The sequence below is a fragment of the Phoca vitulina genome, unplaced genomic scaffold (genome assembly GCF_004348235.1).
Source record: "Phoca vitulina isolate PV1807 unplaced genomic scaffold, GSC_HSeal_1.0 scaffold23, whole genome shotgun sequence".
NCBI lineage: Eukaryota > Metazoa > Chordata > Mammalia > Carnivora > Phocidae > Phoca > Phoca vitulina.
This window is the reverse complement of record NW_022589726.1, coordinates 15,551,874-15,570,295: the sequence shown is the minus strand read 5'-3', so window position 1 is coordinate 15,570,295 and position 18,422 is coordinate 15,551,874. Positions and strand designations below refer to the sequence as shown.

The following is an 18,422-nucleotide window of genomic DNA, read 5'->3' as shown; positions in this document are numbered from 1 at the left end:
CCCACCCCCACCCCCCGAAACACACACATACAAAGCTGAGCTATCCAGGAATACAGGGGAACAAGGAGATTGTCCGGGACAGGAGCGGAGGCAGTCGGGGGAGAAAGGACTGGAAGCAGAGACCCCACCCTGGTGTGGGGGTAAGACTGGCACAACAGCTACTTTAGTGCAATTGGAGAGGGTGCCCAGAGTGAGGGATGGAGATGGGAGGGGAAGGCTCTCCCCGACTTCCCTGGGAGGGGGGGCAAAGCCAGGCTCCCCAGGGAAAGGGCCTAGCAGGAGCGAGCGAGGGCCAAGGGCAGATGCTCTCGTCACCCGCCACCCCCTGCCCTCCCAAATGCAGTGACAGTGTCCCCCTCACACCTAAGTGGGCAACAGCAGCCTCGGAGTCAGTACCTTCAAGTAATTCATAGAACAGACCCTCCCCACCCCAGCTTCCTCCCATCTCTCTGGGATTTGGTCGCTTCTCTAGGGTTGGGTCGGGGGAGGAGGGAGATCCCAGGTCAGGCCCTTCCCTCTCCACCTCCCTCTTCCCAGACCACTGGGCTTGGTCCTCAAAGATTCCTTGCCTCCGCCCCTTGCCCAACCTGGGTCAAGGCCACGGAGGGCTGGAGCCACCACAATTCGAAGGGAAGGGGCTGCCTTTGCTCCTTATCCCTCCTTCTTAAAAGGTAGGGTTCAAACTAGGCGGGATGGGGCCCCATACTGGTTTGCCCCAGGAGGAGGGCTTCTGGGCTAGGGTCTGTAAGGCTATTTTCCTTTGCGGTGGGAAGGGGAGGTGGGGATGAACACGGGGTGTGGGGAGAGGGGGAGAAATGGCGGAGAGGGATGGAGGAAGGGGCCTCCCTGCTGGAGCGCAGTCGCTGGAGTCATCCGGACAAAGAAACACTCCTGTGCACAAGACACAGAGTGGGCCTGCTCCCAGCCCCTCCAGCCAGGGCCCACCCTCACCTCTCGGGGTCCCTTCCAAGACCCCAGAGGAGGTTTCGGGGGTACAGCTGCAGAACCGTTCACTCTGGCCCCACACCCCCCACCCCACCCCCAGCCTCTCCTCCCCTTCTAGGTCTGGGGAGTAAGAAGGTGCTCGGGTGGGCAGACAGCGGTGGAAACAGTATTGAGTTTTCCTTTGGTTACATATTGAAGGCAAAGGTGAGCTGGACTTACAGTCAAAACGGATAGGGATGAGGAAGGAAGAGGGGCCATGCTGGGGTTGGAGAGGGAGGTAGGCCCTCCTCAGCCCCTCCACCCCAAGGAACACATGTCTAAGTGGGGTGGCAGTCCCTCAGTCTCATCTCTCCCACCCCCCACAGCACCAAACAGAAGGAGAAGCCCCCTCCCCCAGGGGCTGCTCCCCACCCCAACCTGGGCTGTACATTCAGTGGTTTTCAGCAGTCCTATGGCTCAGGGGGCCACAGCGGGGGAGGTGGCCCGTCAGTCTCAGTTGGACAGTGGCAGTGACCCGGGTCTGTTGGCCCATCCTGGGACCCACAGTTTGTGCCATTTGTTTTTCTGAAGGATAGTACACAACCCTACCAAAGCCACCGCCCAATCAGAAACGTCTCCCCAAAAATCAGAAACTAAAAACTGGCTCTTTTCAACTCGCCCTCTGATTCACAAGCCTGTTTCCCTGTCTCCTATGTCGCCCTCGCTCTGTCTCCTTTGCTGGGACCTGGGGCTGCTCCCAGGGTCCTCATGTAAAATAGGCCTTTTCTCAAAAGTGCTTATTACTTGAAGCAAGTGCTTTAGAGCTGCGGTGGGGAGAGGGGGAGGGAAGAGGGAGGGCGAAGGGAAGGAGGTGTTTCCTCCCCACCCTACCCCCTAAGATTGGGGGGCATTCTGCCTGTTTTACTTCTCCACACCCGTTTAAGTCAAAGAGGTTTTAAAAAAAAAAAAAATCTTAACATTAAAATAAATATGCAGTGCCCACGAGAATGGTCAAAACACTTCAAAAAACACTAGGGGCTGGGGAGCCCGGGGTGGGGTGTGGGATTTCCTTTGGCATAAGGAGAGGAGGCTGCGCGTCCTCCACACCCCCTCACAGCCACACGAGGAGGGCCGAGGATCCCCCCGGCCTACCCCAGCACTGCTGACCATGTGCTGAAGGGGCAGCAGGGGAAGAGGCAGCCACCAGAAATCTCATCTAGCAAAACAATGGGGCTCCTGACAAATACTCAGGTTCTTCCTGTCATCGCCAAACATTGATAAAGGAGAACACGACTGATACCCCAAGAGTCTTCTCTGGAGGACCCACCGCTCTGCTCCCCCTGCCCCCCATCACCTAATTCCCAGCACCAAAATGAGAGGGAGGGGGTGGAATGGGAAGATTTCAGGAGAGAGAGCTGAAGTTAGGGGCAAGCTTTGCAGAACCAGCAGGGTTGAGGGCGGGGGGCTGCAGCCCTTAAGAGAGGTCACATTGATTGTCGTATAGGGGAGGACAGGGCGTGAAGGGAGGTGGGCAAGAGGGGCGTCGCAAGGCCCTTTGGCTTTGAAAACAAACCTAAAAACTAAAAGCTGCACAATCCTTCTCACCAATAATGGTCATTTGGAAGCTTTGAAATGGTTTAGGAACTGAGGGTTGGGGGAAGCAAGACACAGACAGACGGGATAAAGAGAGACCATAACAAAAAGAATAAGGACTTGGACAAACACCCCAGGCTTCAGGGAACCAGCATGAGGTATGGTTAAGGGTATCTGGTAGGGAGGGAGGGGTCCCTGGGATGCCCCCCCCCTCCCCTCAGCCCCTCCTTGGCGAAGGCGGCAAGACTTGCAGGGGACACAACTGAAAAGTGGGTGAGGTCGTGAACAAAGCAAGCGTGGGTGGGGGAAGGAGACTGAGGGCTCCCCCGGGGGGGGGGGGCGGGAACCCTGTACTGTGTAAACGAAGCCTGTCCAGTTCTCAGGGGACAATACTGATGGCAGCCAAACTGGGCAAGGATGCACTGTGGGGGTGGAGGGGGCATGACCTCTATTCAAGTTCTGTGTCTTGGCCCCTGGCTGAGGTATTGAGTGTGAGGAAGGGAACACTGGGCTATGGGAGTGGATCCAACTGTCCAGGAGGCTTAGCTGGGAGATGGATGGACAGGGTGTTGGAAGGGACCAGGGCCAAATTCAATGCTACATTTAGAGAGAAAACTGCCCCCTCCTCACTCTGGCCCAGTTTGGCTTTTGGGGATCTTCTCAGTGCAGCCCCTAGCTCAATCCCATCTCTCCCCGCGGCTGGGAGGACAGGGACCAAGCCTCAGCGTGTGTATTCATTGCTCCCTAGGTCAGAGCTTCATCCTCACACCGGAGGGGAAGCTGGGGTCCCGAGTAGCCACGGTCCCTAGTCTGCCCTGCCCCTCCCACCATCTTTGGCTTCAGATCAGGAGTGACTGGGGGCAGTGGGTACTCTTGGACATAACGGACAGTGGGGGCACAGAGGAACTATGGGTTTGGGGGGGGCACAGGAGGAAGAACATGGTCCTTCCCTCCCCACACATGCAAACACATGCCTGAAACACACAGGACATACTGGGGCTGTGGTTTTGAAATGGGCAGGAAATTAATTTGTTTCTTCCCCTAAAGGATAAAATGCTTACTTAAAAATTCATGACAAGCCTCAAAGTTAAGGGAGAGGGGAGCCAGGGAAGGAATGGCCACAGGCTCTGCCCTCCCAAAAGAAGTTAAAAGAAAGAAGCAAGGTTAAAGTGCGTGGTTAGGGGGCCAGGCCGGGAGTGGAAGGGAGTCAGGGAGGAGGAGCAGGCTGTGGGGGCAGAACCAGCCCTTGATTTGCATATGAGGAGCCAGGGGAGAGTGCAGGACTGGGGCCCAGGTACAGTAGTTGCTGCTTCAAGTGTTCTGCATTTGAACTTTAGGGGTGATGGGGTACAGAAGTGGGGGAAAAGCTCCAGGCCCCAGTGCTAAATACCCTCCCCCCTCATCCACTAGCTGCCCCTGAAGGGGGAGGGGGACACCCCCAGAGTGCTCACACAGTACCAGAAATTAAGGCTTCTCACTGCTGCGGGGATGGAGGGGCCAGCCGAGCAGGGAGGCAGTGATGGGTATGGAAGAAGAGGAGGGATCTGCCTGGCAGTAGGGGCAGGGGGAGGGGGACACAGAGAGGAGAGGCAAAGGGAGGGGAGGGGTGGGGGCAGTTGGCAGCAGAAAGGGGGAACTGAGAGATGGGGTAAAAGAGAGGGTAGCCAGGCATTTAGCAATCATTTGGGGACACTTGGCAGAAGGGGTTGCCCTGGGGGTGCCAAGGGCCTGGGGTGCTCCCTGTCGGTCCCAGACCCTGCCAGGCCAGGATGGTGTGGCAAAGGGGTGAGCAGCTGCTCCCCAGTGCTTTCCCCCCCCCTCCGTCCCCCCCACCCAGTCGTGTTCTCCTTTAAAGTGCCCTAAATGTATAGACTTTTTCTAAATAAATAGAATAAGGTATCAAGCCACCGGCAGGGGGAGGGACACTGAAGGGGGGCTACTCTGAGTAGCAGCCGTCTAACCCGATGGCGCCGTGCCGCTCCTGGCTGTAGGGGCAGGAGGCCCCGTGGGGCAGGGCGCCACAGCCACCCACCGTCTTGGCCGCCGCAATGCCGCAGTTCTTGAGCAGGCTGAAGCTGAAAGGACTGACGGCGTCCTTGGGTGGGAAAGGCTTCATGGTGGAGAGGATCAAGGCCAGGCAGTCTGCCACATCTTTGTTGGGGGCGCAGGCCAGCGCTGGGGTGTGACCTGCAGGGCAGAGGGGGAGAACTGAGGCACGGGGTCCTGCATCCCCAGGTCCCCACCCACTTTCCCCCAGGCCCTGAGCTCTCATCTGAGGAGGGGAGCCGAGGCAGACAAGCACCCAGCGCCGTCAGAATCCAAGGTTGACGAGGGCCCGGGGCGGGGGGTGATGGTGGTGGTGACAGGCAGACTGTCAGAGTGTGGGGTAAAGGGCGGAGCACAGGGGACACAAGGCTGGGAGGCTGAGGTGTGTGGGAGGTCTTCCTGAGGAGCCTGCTGGCTCCGCCTAGTTCTGTCAGACTGCCCTCAGAGACTCTAGCGTATTGGTATTGGGTCCCTGCTCTGAAGAGTTCCCCTGGGAAAAAAAAACCCCAGTTTATAGCAAGGTTAAGAAGTCACCTCCTGAAGAATGTCCCTGACCCCAAACCCGGGAGAGGCGGGGGGCTCTGGACCCCACCCACCTTCTTCATCCACAGCCAGCACTGTGGCCCCACGACTCAGCAGGGCCTGCACCACAGAAGCTAGACCGTTCCGGGCAGCAATGTGGAGTGGCCTTGGAAGAAAGGAAAAAGGAGCGAGAAGTCAGCGGGGTCCGCTGCCCTTCCACACCCAGCCGGAGTAGCACGAGTGCTGAACAAATACTCTGAGTTCCAGAGAACCCCTGGAAGGCAGGTGGCTCTTTCCTCACCCACCTGCCTCCCCCAGCCAGGAGCCCCCTTCCCCAGGCACTCACATCTGCAGCGCACTGTTGGTAGCATTGATAAGGCCAAGGTCTTGGGTTTCTGCCAGGATCATGAGGGCACATTTCTCATGGCCCTGAGGGAGAGGAACAGAGATGGAGTGGAAGCAGACAGGCTGCAGAGCGGGAGTTGGGGAAGGGGGTAGGGAGGACAAAGAGGTGCACAGGCTGGACAATGCCGATGGCCACTCCAGTCCGCCCTCCAGCTGGGCAGCCACCCCCCCGCCCCGCCCCCGTCAAGCCCTGCTCCTTATGCGGCCCTCGCCACCACCGATCCAGACCATACCTTGCTACAAGCCAAGTGGAGGGCAGTGTTCTTGTTCTCATCCAGCACAGTAAGGTCTGCCTTCCCTCGATACAGCAGAAATTCTGCAAGAGAGGGGGAGGAGGACTAACGCCTGCCGTCCAGGGCAGCAATCCTCACGGCTGCTGGCCCTCCTGCCTGCGTACACTTTGCAGGCCATCTGCAGAGGCTGAGCTGTCCAAAGACATGCCTCCTGCTTCCTGAGCCCCGCCACAGGCAGGGCTGCCCCATCCTGCAGAGACCCGAGGGGAGAGGGCAGCCCCCTGCTCCCACGCACGGCCCCTACACACCCACAGCAGCGGTCTGGCCGTTCTCAGCCGCCGTCATGAGCGCAGTGCGGCCAGTGTGGTCCGTGGCGTTCACCTCGGCTTGGTGCTGCAGCAGCATCCGGAGCCCAGATACGTGGTCCGCGAAGGCAGCGGCGTGAAGAGGGGTCCTGGGGGGGGAGGGGCAGGGTGTCGGGGCAGAGTGAAAAGGGAAAGCTTGTTTGCCTGAGCAGAAAGAGGCCGGAGGCAATCGAGGCTTCTCCCTAAGCCTTCCGCCACTCACCGTCCTTTGGCATCTCGGCTGTTCACAATCTTGGCACCCAGAGCTCCCAGCAGCATCTCTGTGGTGCTGTCCTGGTTATTAATTCTGGGGGAAGAGAAAGGGTCAGCAGGAAGGACAAGGGAAACGGAATGCCTGTCCTAAGCCCCGGTCACAGACAGACCCTCGGGCGGGGCTGAGGCGGAGGAAGGGACTTACACTGCACAGTGCAAAGGAGTGAAGGGGTTTCCCTCCAGGTATGAAAACGGGCTGTGTTCAAGTAACAACTCCAGACAATCTTCATGTCCTGAGCAGGAGAAAGGAAGAGCAGGGGGGGTGGAGAGGGACAATGACCACCTCTGTCCGGTGCCATCTCCGGACACTCCACTTCCAGATCCGGCTTAACCCGGGTCCCTCCCTCACACCCACGGGGCCTCAGTCTCTGTTCTGCTCTGCCCTCCTCCACGCCGCGCCCTCCCACTCCCGCGCCCACCAAGGCCCCAGGCCCGCACCAGTGTAGGAGGCCCAGTGCATGGGCGAGTATCCACTGTAATCCACGCCAGCATCCAGGGGGTCCGTGGAGAGGGCGGCCTGCAGCAGGGTCCGCAGCACGGCAGTGTGGCCGCAGGCTGAGGCCAGGTGAATGGGGGTGCGGCCCTTGAAGTCTCGGCACAGCACAAATGCGTCGTGGTCCAGCAGGGCGGCCAGGCAGTCCTCGCAGCCAGTCACTGCCTGTGGGTGACGCGATGGTGTGAGGGAGGGTGCAGGGCCACTCCCTGCCCAAGAGCCAGTCGCCGGAGATCCCCCCGGAATGAGAACCATTTCCAGGGTGCCCATCCTCATCTTTACAATGACTCTGAGTGCTGGTAATCAGCATCTCCTGCCTCCATCGTCTCTATGCCAACAGACAACCAGAATGGCAAGGGTTGATTCTGGCACTGTGGAGTAGGGGACAAACGGCGGTGTCGGAAGACTAAGGGATCGACGCATCCCCTGGGGATGAGGAGGAGACAGCTTGAGGCCAGGTGATGGTGGAGAAGGCCTGAGACAGTGGCATCATTAGCCAGTGGGCCAGGATAAGGGTCTGGGTATCCTGGAGCAGGGTCTGGGTAGTGAGCATGTGGCTGTATGAGATTACAAAGCAAGGGAATCAGGGAGACCTGCTACGGATGTCAAGTACTCATCCTGGAGCAAACACAGTAAGGCCCAATAAGACCCTGGGCACAAAATACTGGCCCACCTGCTAGACAATCTGCTGTCCTACTGCTGATGGGTCCTGTGCTCCCATGTCCAGACCTGTCTGTGAGCAGCCCCACCCAGGAGGTCACTTACCCCACGGTGGAGGGCAGTGCGGCCCCGGAGGTCAGCAGCATCAGCTGTGGATCCTTTCTCTAGCAGCAGATGGACACAATCCACGTGGCCATTCATGATGGCCAGCATCAGTGGGGTTCTACAGAGGGGGCAGGAGAAAGGTGAGGGCCTGCAGGGACAGGAAAAGCTGCATCCTGCCCCTGGCCCACACTCACTGTCCATAGGCATCCATGACATCTGTGATGTCAGCTCGTTCCCCACTGTCGATCAGCAAGTGCAGGGAATCAGTGTGGCCAGAGGCAGCTAGGAGTAAAGGGTCTGTGTCAGGGTACGGTCAAGGGGAAGGAGGCAGCCAGGTCAAGCATAAAGGACTCAAGGGTGATGACGGGAAGACCCGGGGGGGCAGGCCGAAGTCTTAGGAGATAGGAAGGCATGAATCAGGACATGAAGTTTCCATTCTCCTCGCCCTGCTCCACTCCCAACTCTAACCCCATCCAGGAGGGATCTGGGCCCGGTCTCCAAGGCCTGGTGTGGCAAGGGGAGGGAAGAGCGTGACGGGCGTACTAACCAGCAGCGTGCAGGGGCGTCCACTTGCGTTTGCGCTCCTTGATGAGTGCAGAGGCGCCGTGGGCCGTAAGCACCTCCACACACTCAGTAGAGCCTCGCTCAGTGGCCAGGAAGAGCGCGGTCCGGCCCTTGTGGTCCCTTACATCCAGATTCACCAGCGTCTCAGCCAGTGTCTTCAGGGCTTCACAGTGACCATTGTAGGCCTGGAGGCGGGGTGGGGGGCAGGAAACCAATGAGTACAGCTCGGGACACTGCCCCCACTCTGCTCTTGGGCCCAATGGGGAAACTCCAGCGGCAGTCCTCCCCAGGAGTTCTCGGGCCCCTTGGGCTCTCAACCTGCACCATGCCCACCCCTCCCGAGACCACTGCCTGCCTGCCACATCCCCACAAGAAGGCAGAAGCCAGGACAGAGTCACAGTGCTCCCGCCTGCGTGTGGGCCTGGGGCAGGTAGGGACAAGGAAGGCAGGGGGATAGGACTGAGGACTCACAGCTAAGTGCAAAGGGCTGACTGGAATGGTGCTCTCCACATCCTCCAGGCAGTTAAAGGACATTTCCAAGAGCTGCAATGGACAGGAAAGTAGGGGCTGAGGTTCTCAAACTCCTAAGATGTTATCCCCCATCCCTCCCCACAGTAATCCCCTAAGCTCCTAGAGCTAGAGACATCTGAGTCAACCACCCCTTGGTTTCAGAATCCACAAACACAAAGGTGCCTGCGTGCCCTGCCCCTGCTTCCTCTGCTCCAGGCCAGACCCCACACGTACCAGTTCGAGGTTCTGTCTGTTGCCGTAGGCGGCTGCATAGTGCACGGCTGTGTAGCCCTGCCTGTCCCGCAGGGAGGGGTCTGCACCGTTATCCAGTAAGAACTCCAGACAGCTGGGGGACAGGGGCACACTGTGAGGCAGGGACAGGCCCAGCTGGCGAGGAGCCGGTTGTGGGAAGAGCAGAGGACAGGGGCAAGGGAGCCCCTCCAGGCCTCGCTGGCCAACACCCATCCTCTGCTCCACGGAGGCCACCTCCTGCCCATTCGACCCCGGCTCCAGACCTGCCACCTCCTTCACATCACCCCGGAACTACTCTGGCTTCAATGCCTTCCTTTATCCTTGGAATGCTCTCCTAGAGAACCTAGAGCACAATTATCAGTTATCAATCTGCTGATCAACATTTTCTGCCCACCTCTAGACACGCTGACGTCCTGCCTTCTCCTTCCAACCCATTTAAAGAAGTCCTACTCATCTCAAACTCGCTCCCAGCCTCCTCCCCTCTATGGGGCCTTCCCCAACCTTCCCTGAGGTGCCTCTTCCTCTGTACTCCCTTGGCACCCTTCTTAGTAGGGTCAGCTTAGAAGCACTAGCAGTAATAGTAATATTTAGCACTTACTACGTGTCAAGCATTGTTCTAAGCACTTCATGTGTATGAAACCATTCAGTCCACATTATGATCCTATGTCCTATTCTTATTCCTACCATGGTTAAGGAAATTGAGGCACAGAGAGGTTAAGTTATGAAAGGTCACACAGTTGAGTTTCTTCGATTGTAATTATCCTTCTTTTTTTTTTTTTTAAAGATTTTATTTATTTGAGAGAGAGAATGAGATAGAGAGAGCATGAGAGGGGGGAGGGTCAGAGAGAGAAGCAGACTCCCTGCCGAGCAGGGAGCCCGACATGGGACTCGATCCCGGGACTCCAGGATCATGACCTGAGCCGAAGGCAGTCGCTTAACCAACTGAGCCACCCAGGCGCCCTGATTGTAATTATCCTTCTTTAAAAAAAAACAATCCTTTCATTTCAGAACACCTGTAGATTTACAGAAAGACTGAAAATAGTCTAGAGTTCCCATGTACTCTGCACCATTCTCTGTGTTGTTAACATCTTATGTTAGAATGCATAAGTGCCCTTTCATTTACATTTCCCAACAGATTATGAGTTTCAAAGGGCAGAAATTTGGGGTAATTCATCTTTTTTTTTTTAGAGAGGAAAAGGGGAGGAGCAGCGAGAAAGGAAGAGAGAGATTCTCAAGCAGGCTCCAAGCCCAACACCGAGCTCGACGCGGGGCTCGATTTCATGACCCTGAGATCCTGACCTGAGCCCCGAATTCAAGAGTCGGATGCTTAACTGACTGAGCCACCCAGGCGCCCCAAGGGTTAATTCATCTTTTATCCTCGGTACCTAGCACAGTACTTAGTACCTAGTAAGTAAATCCTCACTTAATTCTTACGGAATGGAATAGATAAATGACTTGGAGCGTTTAGCTCTTCTGATTCTCTCAGGAAGACCATCCGTTCTCTGAGGAAGGAACCAGGTCTCATACTTCTGTTCTGACGCCAGTACTCGGTCCAGGACCAAGCTCGCTCCAATCGCCCCGCCGGCGGGCCAGCTGCGAGCCGCGGCGGCGAGCGCCAGGGCCGGAGCGGACACCGCTGCGCAGGCGCAGCCCGGGGCCCGGCCCAGCTACTCACAAGAAGGCCTCCTTCCTGCGGGACTCCTTCAGCGGCTCGTCCTCTTCAGCGTCGTGGCTGGAAGGTGAGTGGGCTTCCGCTCTGGAGCACAGACAGTGAGGTCGGGGGAGGCCCGGGGGAGGGAGTGGGGCGCAGAAGAAGAGCGGGGGGCTCTCACCTCCTGTAGGTGTCGGAGGCAGCGGCGTAGTGCAGCGGAGAGCAGCCTTTACAGTCGGCCTCGTTGACGCCCGCGCCCGCCGTCACCAGCGTGACCGCACACTGATAGCTGCCGTTGGCGGCTGCGTAGTGCAGGGCCGTCCTGCGGCGAAGGCAAGGAGGGTGGGCGGGAGAGCCGGGCCCCCGAAGCTGCTCTGTAATGCTGTCCCCGCTTAGTCCCCGCCGCCGTCCGTCTGTCTTACCCGGCATCCCCCACGCCTACCCCTGCGGACCGACCCACCTTCCAAACTTGTCTCTCCTCCTCAAGTCAGCTCCACTGCTCAACAGCAAATTAAGACATTCAACGTTCCTAAAAGGAAAGAGGATGAGGGTTAAGAGAGCGAGAGCCTCAAGGAGAAGCCACAGGCACAGGGAGGGGCAGAGGAAGGACGGCGCCGGACAGCCCTTTCTGCCGTGACAGGGGGAGACATCTGGGCAGCAGAGAAGGGCCCACACCCTTGGCCAGATCTCTTCTCAGCGCCTGGGAGGGAGAGAACGTACCCTCCAGAAGCAGCAGCATGAAGACAGGTGCGGCCAAGGTTGTCAGGCGTATTGATGTCAAACCCAGCTGAAAGCACGTGCTCATTGCTGAGTGAAGATACAATGCTGTACAGCTGACCTGCGGGGCCAGAACAGCCACGGATCCCATCTGAGGGCCCTGAGCGGAGTGGGGAGAGGCCCTGACCCGCCTGCACACCTGCCCAACCCCCCAGCCGGTCAGCACATACCTGAGGAAAGAAGCTTACGACAACAGTCAGAGAATCCAAAGAGAACAGCTAAGTGCAGAGGGAACATGTCGTGAATGCCGCGCCTGGGGAGAAGTTGAGGCACTCAGTCCTTAGGTCCAGGAGAGACCAGTTATAGACCTCTTTTCTGTGGGCCCCCCACCAGCCCAGGAGACAGCGAGGTTTGGCAAGCTTCCTTTCGGCGAGCTTCTTCGTGCCTCCACGTTTGACGTGAGCAGCCTGGACAGACCCGAGGGGCCCCGACTCACCGGGCGGTATCCGCGCCATTGGTCATGAGGGTGCTGATGAGCAGCTCGTGTCCGTAGCGAGCAGCCACGTGCAGTGGCGTGTTCCCAAATTTGTCGGCACAATCAATCTCGCTGCCTGAGAGGGGAGGCACACGAGCTCAGGCCAACCTTAGGCTCCAGACCACTCACACTAGCTAGCTACCGGGGGAGTGCTTGTTACGTGCCAGGCCCCAGGCTAAGCTTTCCACGGGTGTTATCTTGTTTGTAAGTCTTAGGGGACGGGCCAGGCAGACCAGGGCCATTTCCACAGGTGCCTTGCTCAGAGCTCCAGGTGCCCATCCTCACTGGAAGGTGGTGTGGGAGGTGGAATCAGGACACAAAGGGGCTTCTAGGAATGAGTTCTCTGGGGGAGAGGAGAGCACAAAGTCTCCTGAGTCCGTACCATTCTGGATGAGGATCTGGGAGCGGGTGAAACGACCATGGATGGCAGCCATGTGCAGAGGACTTTTCCCTTCCTTGCTCTGTGAAAATATGGCAATTTTTTTTTTTTTTTTCCAGTGCAAGGCACTGAGAAGGCCCTGTTCCCCCTTCAAAAGGACACATCTCTGAGGACGGACTGGTCTTAGGGACATCTGCTCAGCCCACACTCTCCTGGGTCCCTGTCAAGGTCTGATCAACCCAGAAAGCAAATGGACAATTCCCCAGAGTTATCCAGAGGGGAAGATATGGTCAGGAACCCCAGAGCCAGGTTTCTCTCCCAGGACTCCCAGAGCCAGGCTGCGGCCTCATCCCTTCAGGCACCTGGTAGTTGACATCAGCCCCGTTATTGACCAACAGCTCCAAGCAGAGAGCGCCGTTGGTGGAGACTGCAGCCACATGCAGTGGCGTGAAGCCCTTGTCATTCGGCTGGTTGACATTGGCTCCTGCATTCACCAGCTCAATAGCCACAGCATCCTGGCCCAGGTAGCAGGCGATGTGCAAAGCTGTGTTTCCAAAAGCGTTGGGCTCATCGATCTGGATTTCCAGGGGTGCAGGTAAGGGCATAGGGAGGTATCAGTTTAAATAAAATGGAAGCCGGCACAGATAGGCTAGAGACTCCCAGAATTCCAACAACCGCCCGAGACACCCCAGGTTCCTGACTCAACAGACTGAGCCTATTCCTTATAGCAAGCGTTATTCACCACGTCTCACCGTATCCTGCCGACCTCCCCAAACCACTCCAACCATCCCAGCACGCTTCTGTCTCCACACACAGACTCTGACCTCCACCTCCCTGCCCGTGGTGCCTGGCCCCCTGACCTCAGCCCCCATCCGGAGCAGGTACTTCACCACTTCAATCTGGCCACTGGCAGCAGCTGTGTGGAGTAGCCCATAGCCCTTGCGGTCCTTGCAGCCGAGGTCGGCGCCCCGTGCCACCAGCAGTTTCAGGACCTCCAAATGCCCTAGGAAGAGCGAGAAGGCTCTCAAGGGGGTGGAGGGTGAACTGAGACCCCAAGCGCCTCTCTCCAAAGGCTGCAACTCCCACCCGTGCCTTAGAAATCCTGTCAAATTCTTCCTCTTTCCACGACCCCTTTCTCACCTAGAAAAGCTGCCCAGTGCAGAGGCTGCCGCTCCTTTTTGTCACAGACATTCAGGCTGGCTCCCTTGTTCAGGAGCAGGTTCACCGTCTGTATGAGGAGATGAAAGACACCTGTTCAGAGCCGGGTTCATGCTTTCAACGTACCTAAGGGCAGAAGCCTCAGCTCCTGAAAAGGCTGAGGCAGCCACACGTCTTTGTTCTTGAACAGAACAATCTGGAGAACTAGAGGGAACAGAGGAAGCAGACAGTAAGAAGGAGATCCCATATAGATTTGGAAGTTTGAGGGAAACTCAAGGGAGTCTCTTCATATGATCCGGTGGTTCCTAAATTCTTTTGAAAAATCTTCTAACACATTTTGAAAAACATGGACACTCGCTCCAGAAAAAGGCATGTACACAAACATTTTCCAGGCAACTTCAGACAGTTTACCTTGGACTTCCAAAGTCCAAGTCAAGAATTTCAATCTAACCCAACCATTCCTTTGGTGCTTGAGCCCAAGTGTCTATATAGTCATCCAGGCCGCTGCTGCCCAGACCTGAGGGCCCAGAAGCAGAGGGAGGTGAGTGGGGTGGGGTGGGGTGGGAAGGGAAGGCAGGGACAGGACTGGGCTGGGTATGGGCTGGAGCAGTCCTCACCTCTAGATGCCCACTGTGCACTGCGTGGTGCAGGGCGCTGCGCCCACTCCTGTCAGCCACGTTGAGGCTACTCAACAGGGGCGCCAGAGCCTCAGCACACTTGGTGGCCCGGTTGGCGGCAGCCACGTGCAGCGGGGTCTGCCACAGCTTGTCCCGGGCATTCACATCTGCTGAATGTGCCAGCAGCAGTCCCAGCACCTTCTGTTACGGAGCAGGGGACAGGAGAGAAGACAGAGGGGAAGTAGGAGGTAAAACTAATAGTGGAGGGAAGAACCAGTCAGCATGGCACATGTAGCCCCATCCCCCCAAACCCCCAGCACAGAGTCTCTTCTCGTTTTTCCAACATACGTAGCCTCTCAACGCCTCTCAATGCCTACTTCCCATCTTCTGGATGTTCTAAGAGTTTAAAATCTTCCCTACGTTGCTGAGGAAAGCATGGTCCCTTCCTCTTCCTCAAGCCACTCGGTATCACTCCCCAACCCCGACCCTGAAAATCTTCACCCACACATACAGCTCCAACCAAGCAAATCCACATATATAGAGGATCCCAATCCCTCGCTACTTTTCACTGGGAAAAATACACACTCCTGCTACCCTTAATACTCTCCTTCAGTCCTTCCATAGGCACCAAAATCATTTCCATTACTTCAGTAAGCAAACAGATGCTGGTTCCTCTCTAAAACTCAGGCTAAAAGGTCCATCCTAATCACAACCCACCCCATTCCCATTGGCCTTAGTCCCTCCCCCTGGTGGTTGGAGCCAGGGAACTGACGGTCGAACCAAGAGAGAGGTCTCCTTCCCCGCCTTCCCCCACCCCCCCAGGGTTGATGAACCCAATTGATGAGGCATGTTTGACCTCTGTGTGTCAACTTTCATGCTGCTTGAGGGTCAGGGACGCAACAGATCACTACCCTCAATCCCTCCATCACAAGGTAAGAAATCTCAGTGCCCAGAGGGGGATCAGACTCCAAGGTGGCCCCCCAGGGACGGATGAGTCACTCAGGCCTGGCAGCAGGGCCCCCTGCAGTCTGCCAGCCCAGTGTTAAGCTCTCCCCTGACGTCACATCAGCTGGCAACACTCAGCCCCCCCTTACCAGCCAGTTCCAGGGGTAGGAGGGAGGGGCCAAGGTCTAGTCTCCTGACCTAGGGGTAGACCAGCTTGTAAGCAGACAGCTGAGGCTCTCCCATCCTTAACTTCCACCTTTAACCAACTCATCCTCTTTGAAAGGGTGAAAGGACAGAGGAGGCCGATACCTCATTTCGGGAAGCAGCAGCGCGATGAAGAGGGGTCAGCCACAGTGTGTCCTTAGCATTGACATTAGCACCTGTGGGGATATAATTTCCTCTTTTGGTGGGAGGTGGACAGCAAGTGGGGAAGGAAGCCAGTAATCAGGCCAAGGAATACGGATAGAGATGAAGGCTCTCCCGGACCAAGTACCAGAGAACAATTCTTGGATATGAAAAAAAAAGAAAAGAAAAGAAAAGAAAAAAGGCTCTTCCCTCAGGTCCCCTCCCTAGGTGCCACACCTTCCAGCTCCCTACTTTCACCTGACATCAGTAGCAACTGGAGGATGGGGACATCGCCTACGTAGGCAGCAGCATGCAATGGGGTCCGCCTCTCTTGGTCCTGGGGAAGGCAGAAAAGGGCAGCAGTTGTGGTGGAGGGTGAACTATCAAGGACCCCAGCCCAAGTCTTAGAGCTCCAGGCCTTTCCCCACCTCTTCCCATAGGTTCTGCAGCCTCCTAAATCCCTATCCTAGGTCAAAACAAGCACCTAGGGAGGGTGGAGTCAGGGAGTCAGGGGGTCAGGGCCAAGGGGCTGTGAGGCAGTCTCCTTCTTCCAGGAGGGGTGGGGGCGCTGCAGACACTGATGGTTCAGAAGAGAACACCGTTTCTGGGCATCCTCAGCTCCACTGGTCTATGCTTCAAGCCTGACCTGCTCTGCATCTCCAAATGTAGAGCAGGCGCCCATCCCTGGGCAGAAAGAGCTGCGGCCTCATCCGAGCCAAGGAGCCACGGAGCCGCCCCACTGGTTGGGAGGGGTCCAGAACACCAGGGCCCAGATTACTGGCTCCCCATCCTCCCTGATCCCAACTCACCAGTACATTGATGTTCTCCTTCTGCGAGAGGAGGGAACGCACTTCCTCCACATCTCGGCTAAAGATGGCCTGGACCAGGGGCGGCTGCAGGAAGAACCGGCGTTCAGAGAGCGGGCCGGAGCGGAACCAGGGGTGGGGGCGAAGGGGGGGACACCCGGTTTGATGAGGGGCGTCGCTGGAGGGGCTCCGCTCTGGGGTCCTGGCTGCAGGGGACTCCCGCGGCATGTTGGCCGGTCGCCAGGCCCCCAAGGACACCGGCTCGGTTGAGGGGAGCACGGCGTGGGGCGGAGCGGGAGCCGCGGGAGCCCCGGGCTCGGGCCCAGCCTAGGCCTCACATCCCCGGGCTCGCGTGGCGGCGGCGCCGGACCCTGGAAGGAGGAAGCGGGCAAGGACAGGAGGGCTGACCTGGTCCGTGATGCTGAGGATCCCCATGGCCCGGCCCGGGCTCCGTCCGCATCGAGCTCCCGGCGGCGGCGGCGGCGGCTCCACCGGGGACACGGGGCGGCCCAGGCGGCGGCTGCGGCGGCGGCTGCGGGGAGAGCGCGGCCCCGCCTACCGGGGGGCGGGCGAGCGGGAGCCCGCAGCGCTCCCTGGCGGCCGTCCTGGGCCGGGCCGCGGGGCGCTTGCCGCGCAGACGGCCCCGGGCCTGGCGCCCTCCGCCCCGCCCTGGCGCCCGGAACGGCCCCGGCGCCCCCCACCTCGCGCGCTGGTTCCCCGGCTCCCCGAGCCGGCCGCGCTGTGCTCTCTGCTCCAGTCTGGAGGCTCGGGGGGTTTTCTCACAAGACGCAAGCGGCAACTCGGGCCTTGGCCCCGCGGCGCCTCCCACCACCCAGCCCACCACAATGCCTCCGCCGGAGCTGACTCCTCCCGTCTGCGATTACATACCCCCAAATCCGCCTCAGACTTGGGGAAACAGGGGCGTGGAGATCTGGGGGCTGCATATGGCAATAGCGCCAGAGAGAAGGAAGACGCGTATCTCCACTGGCGGTGACATGAGTTGGGTAGGAAGGAAATAGCGAAAGTGCTCAAACTGCTGAGAGAAATCCCGAAAAGGACTCCCCAGCGGCAGAAAATCCCCACAAAGAGGCTGGGACAGCTGGCAGCTGAGGAAGGGGCCCTTCCCGAATTCCTGATTACTCCATTGCCGGGTTAAGGCGGTAGGGTGGCTACACTTTAAGAGGCTCAATGGCTTCTCCCCAGAAAAGGGTGGGGTGCTTTCCCTCCTCCATTGGCGAGGCCGGAGAGCAGCCAATCAGGCAAGATCTGGATGGAGGTCATCCCAGCCCAGAAAAGGAAAAGAGGGAAGAAAACTGGATATTGAAAACTTGGTGCAATTTATAAAAGGTGATTCAGGGTCCTGTTAGAGCTCAGCCACTCAGTATGAGTGTTCTAAGAGGGAACACATTTAGAAGAAGTGTAGCAAGTTGGCCCCCTGTCAAGGCACAGATATAATGAAAGCTCTCCTTTGCTCTCTAACAATCTATGCCCTTCGTTGCCTTTGGTATCTTGATTCCCACCAGAATAGATACACAAGACACCTGTGCTTTTTCCTGGGGAGAGAAACTGGGAACCAGGGAATGAGGAATGAGAGGGAAAAATACCTATCACTACATACCTTCAATAATTTTTTTTTTAAGGATTTTATTTATTTATTTGACAGAGAGAGACACAGTGAGAGAGGGAACACAAGCAGGGGGGAGTGGGAGAGGGAGAAGCAGGCTTCCCGCTGAGCAGGGAGCCCAATGTGGGGCTCGATCCCAGGACCCTGGGACCATGACCTGAGCCGAAGGCAGTTGCTTAACAACTGAGCCACCCAGGCGCCCACCTTTAATAATTTCTTAACTTTTACCACATTGAAAATAAAATTTACAATATTACTTAAAATTTAACCTCTCACGAGGAGTCTTACCCTGGTTAACGGGTTCTTTCCCTTACGTTAGGCTTCCTTAACACTTACAAATTAGTTTACACTGTAGCAGTCAGTTTTATTTTTATTTATTTATTTTATTTATTTATTTGACAGAGAGAGGCAGCGAAAGAGGGAACACAAGCAGGGGGGAGGGAAGAGGGAGAAGCAGGCCTCCCGCGGAGCAGGGAGCCCGATGCAGATGCGGGGCTCCATCCCAGGACCCCGGGACCATGACCTGAGCCCAAAGCAGACGCTGAACGACTGAGCCACCCAGGGGCCCCTGTAGCAGTCAGTTTTAAATTGCACACCTTTGTGGCTTGTTTCACCTTACATCTTTGACATACAAGGGTCCAACATTTCAGAATAGATTTTAAACTCCTTCTTTGCCGATCTTCCAACACAGGGCTGTACCTTGCTTTGGTTTTGTTTGTTT

The 18,422-nt window shown here is 57.3% G+C and overlaps 1 protein-coding gene across 1 annotated transcript; it reads right to left on the bottom strand.

The window, feature by feature from the left end:
• Positions 1-2,888: 2,888 nt before the first annotated feature.
• On the bottom strand, positions 2,889-16,602 carry ANKRD52 (ankyrin repeat domain 52). The gene is made up of 28 exons (XM_032420726.1): positions 16,486-16,602; positions 16,081-16,164; positions 15,530-15,608; positions 15,236-15,306; positions 13,982-14,182; positions 13,347-13,434; positions 13,067-13,209; positions 12,569-12,781; positions 12,210-12,288; positions 11,789-11,903; positions 11,523-11,605; positions 11,296-11,413; positions 11,036-11,104; positions 10,757-10,897; positions 10,600-10,680; positions 8,907-9,018; positions 8,634-8,705; positions 8,146-8,347; positions 7,793-7,880; positions 7,599-7,716; positions 6,779-6,998; positions 6,486-6,573; positions 6,291-6,374; positions 6,032-6,177; positions 5,724-5,806; positions 5,432-5,514; positions 5,160-5,251; positions 2,889-4,704 (listed from the first exon to the last, which is right to left on the bottom strand). The coding sequence occupies exons 1-28, from the start codon at positions 16,510-16,512 to the stop codon at positions 4,454-4,456; spliced, it is 3,231 nt and encodes a 1,076-aa protein (XP_032276617.1). The 5' UTR covers positions 16,513-16,602; the 3' UTR covers positions 2,889-4,453.
• Positions 16,603-18,422: the final 1,820 nt, after the last annotated feature.

What these genes read in the sequence shown, in the direction of transcription:
- ANKRD52 (XM_032420726.1), bottom strand. Translation starts at nt 16,512, where the DNA reads ATGGGGATCCTCAGCATCACGGACCAG. An exon ending in TCCTCAGCATCACGGACCAG is followed by an intron (nt 16,165 to 16,485) that starts GTCAGCCCTCCT and finishes TTCTTCCTGCAG; the next exon opens with CCGCCCCTGGTCCAGGCCAT. An exon ending in AATGGCGCGGATACCGCCCG is followed by an intron (nt 11,606 to 11,788) that starts GTGAGTCGGGGC and finishes ACTTCTCCCCAG; the next exon opens with GCGCGGCATTCACGACATGT.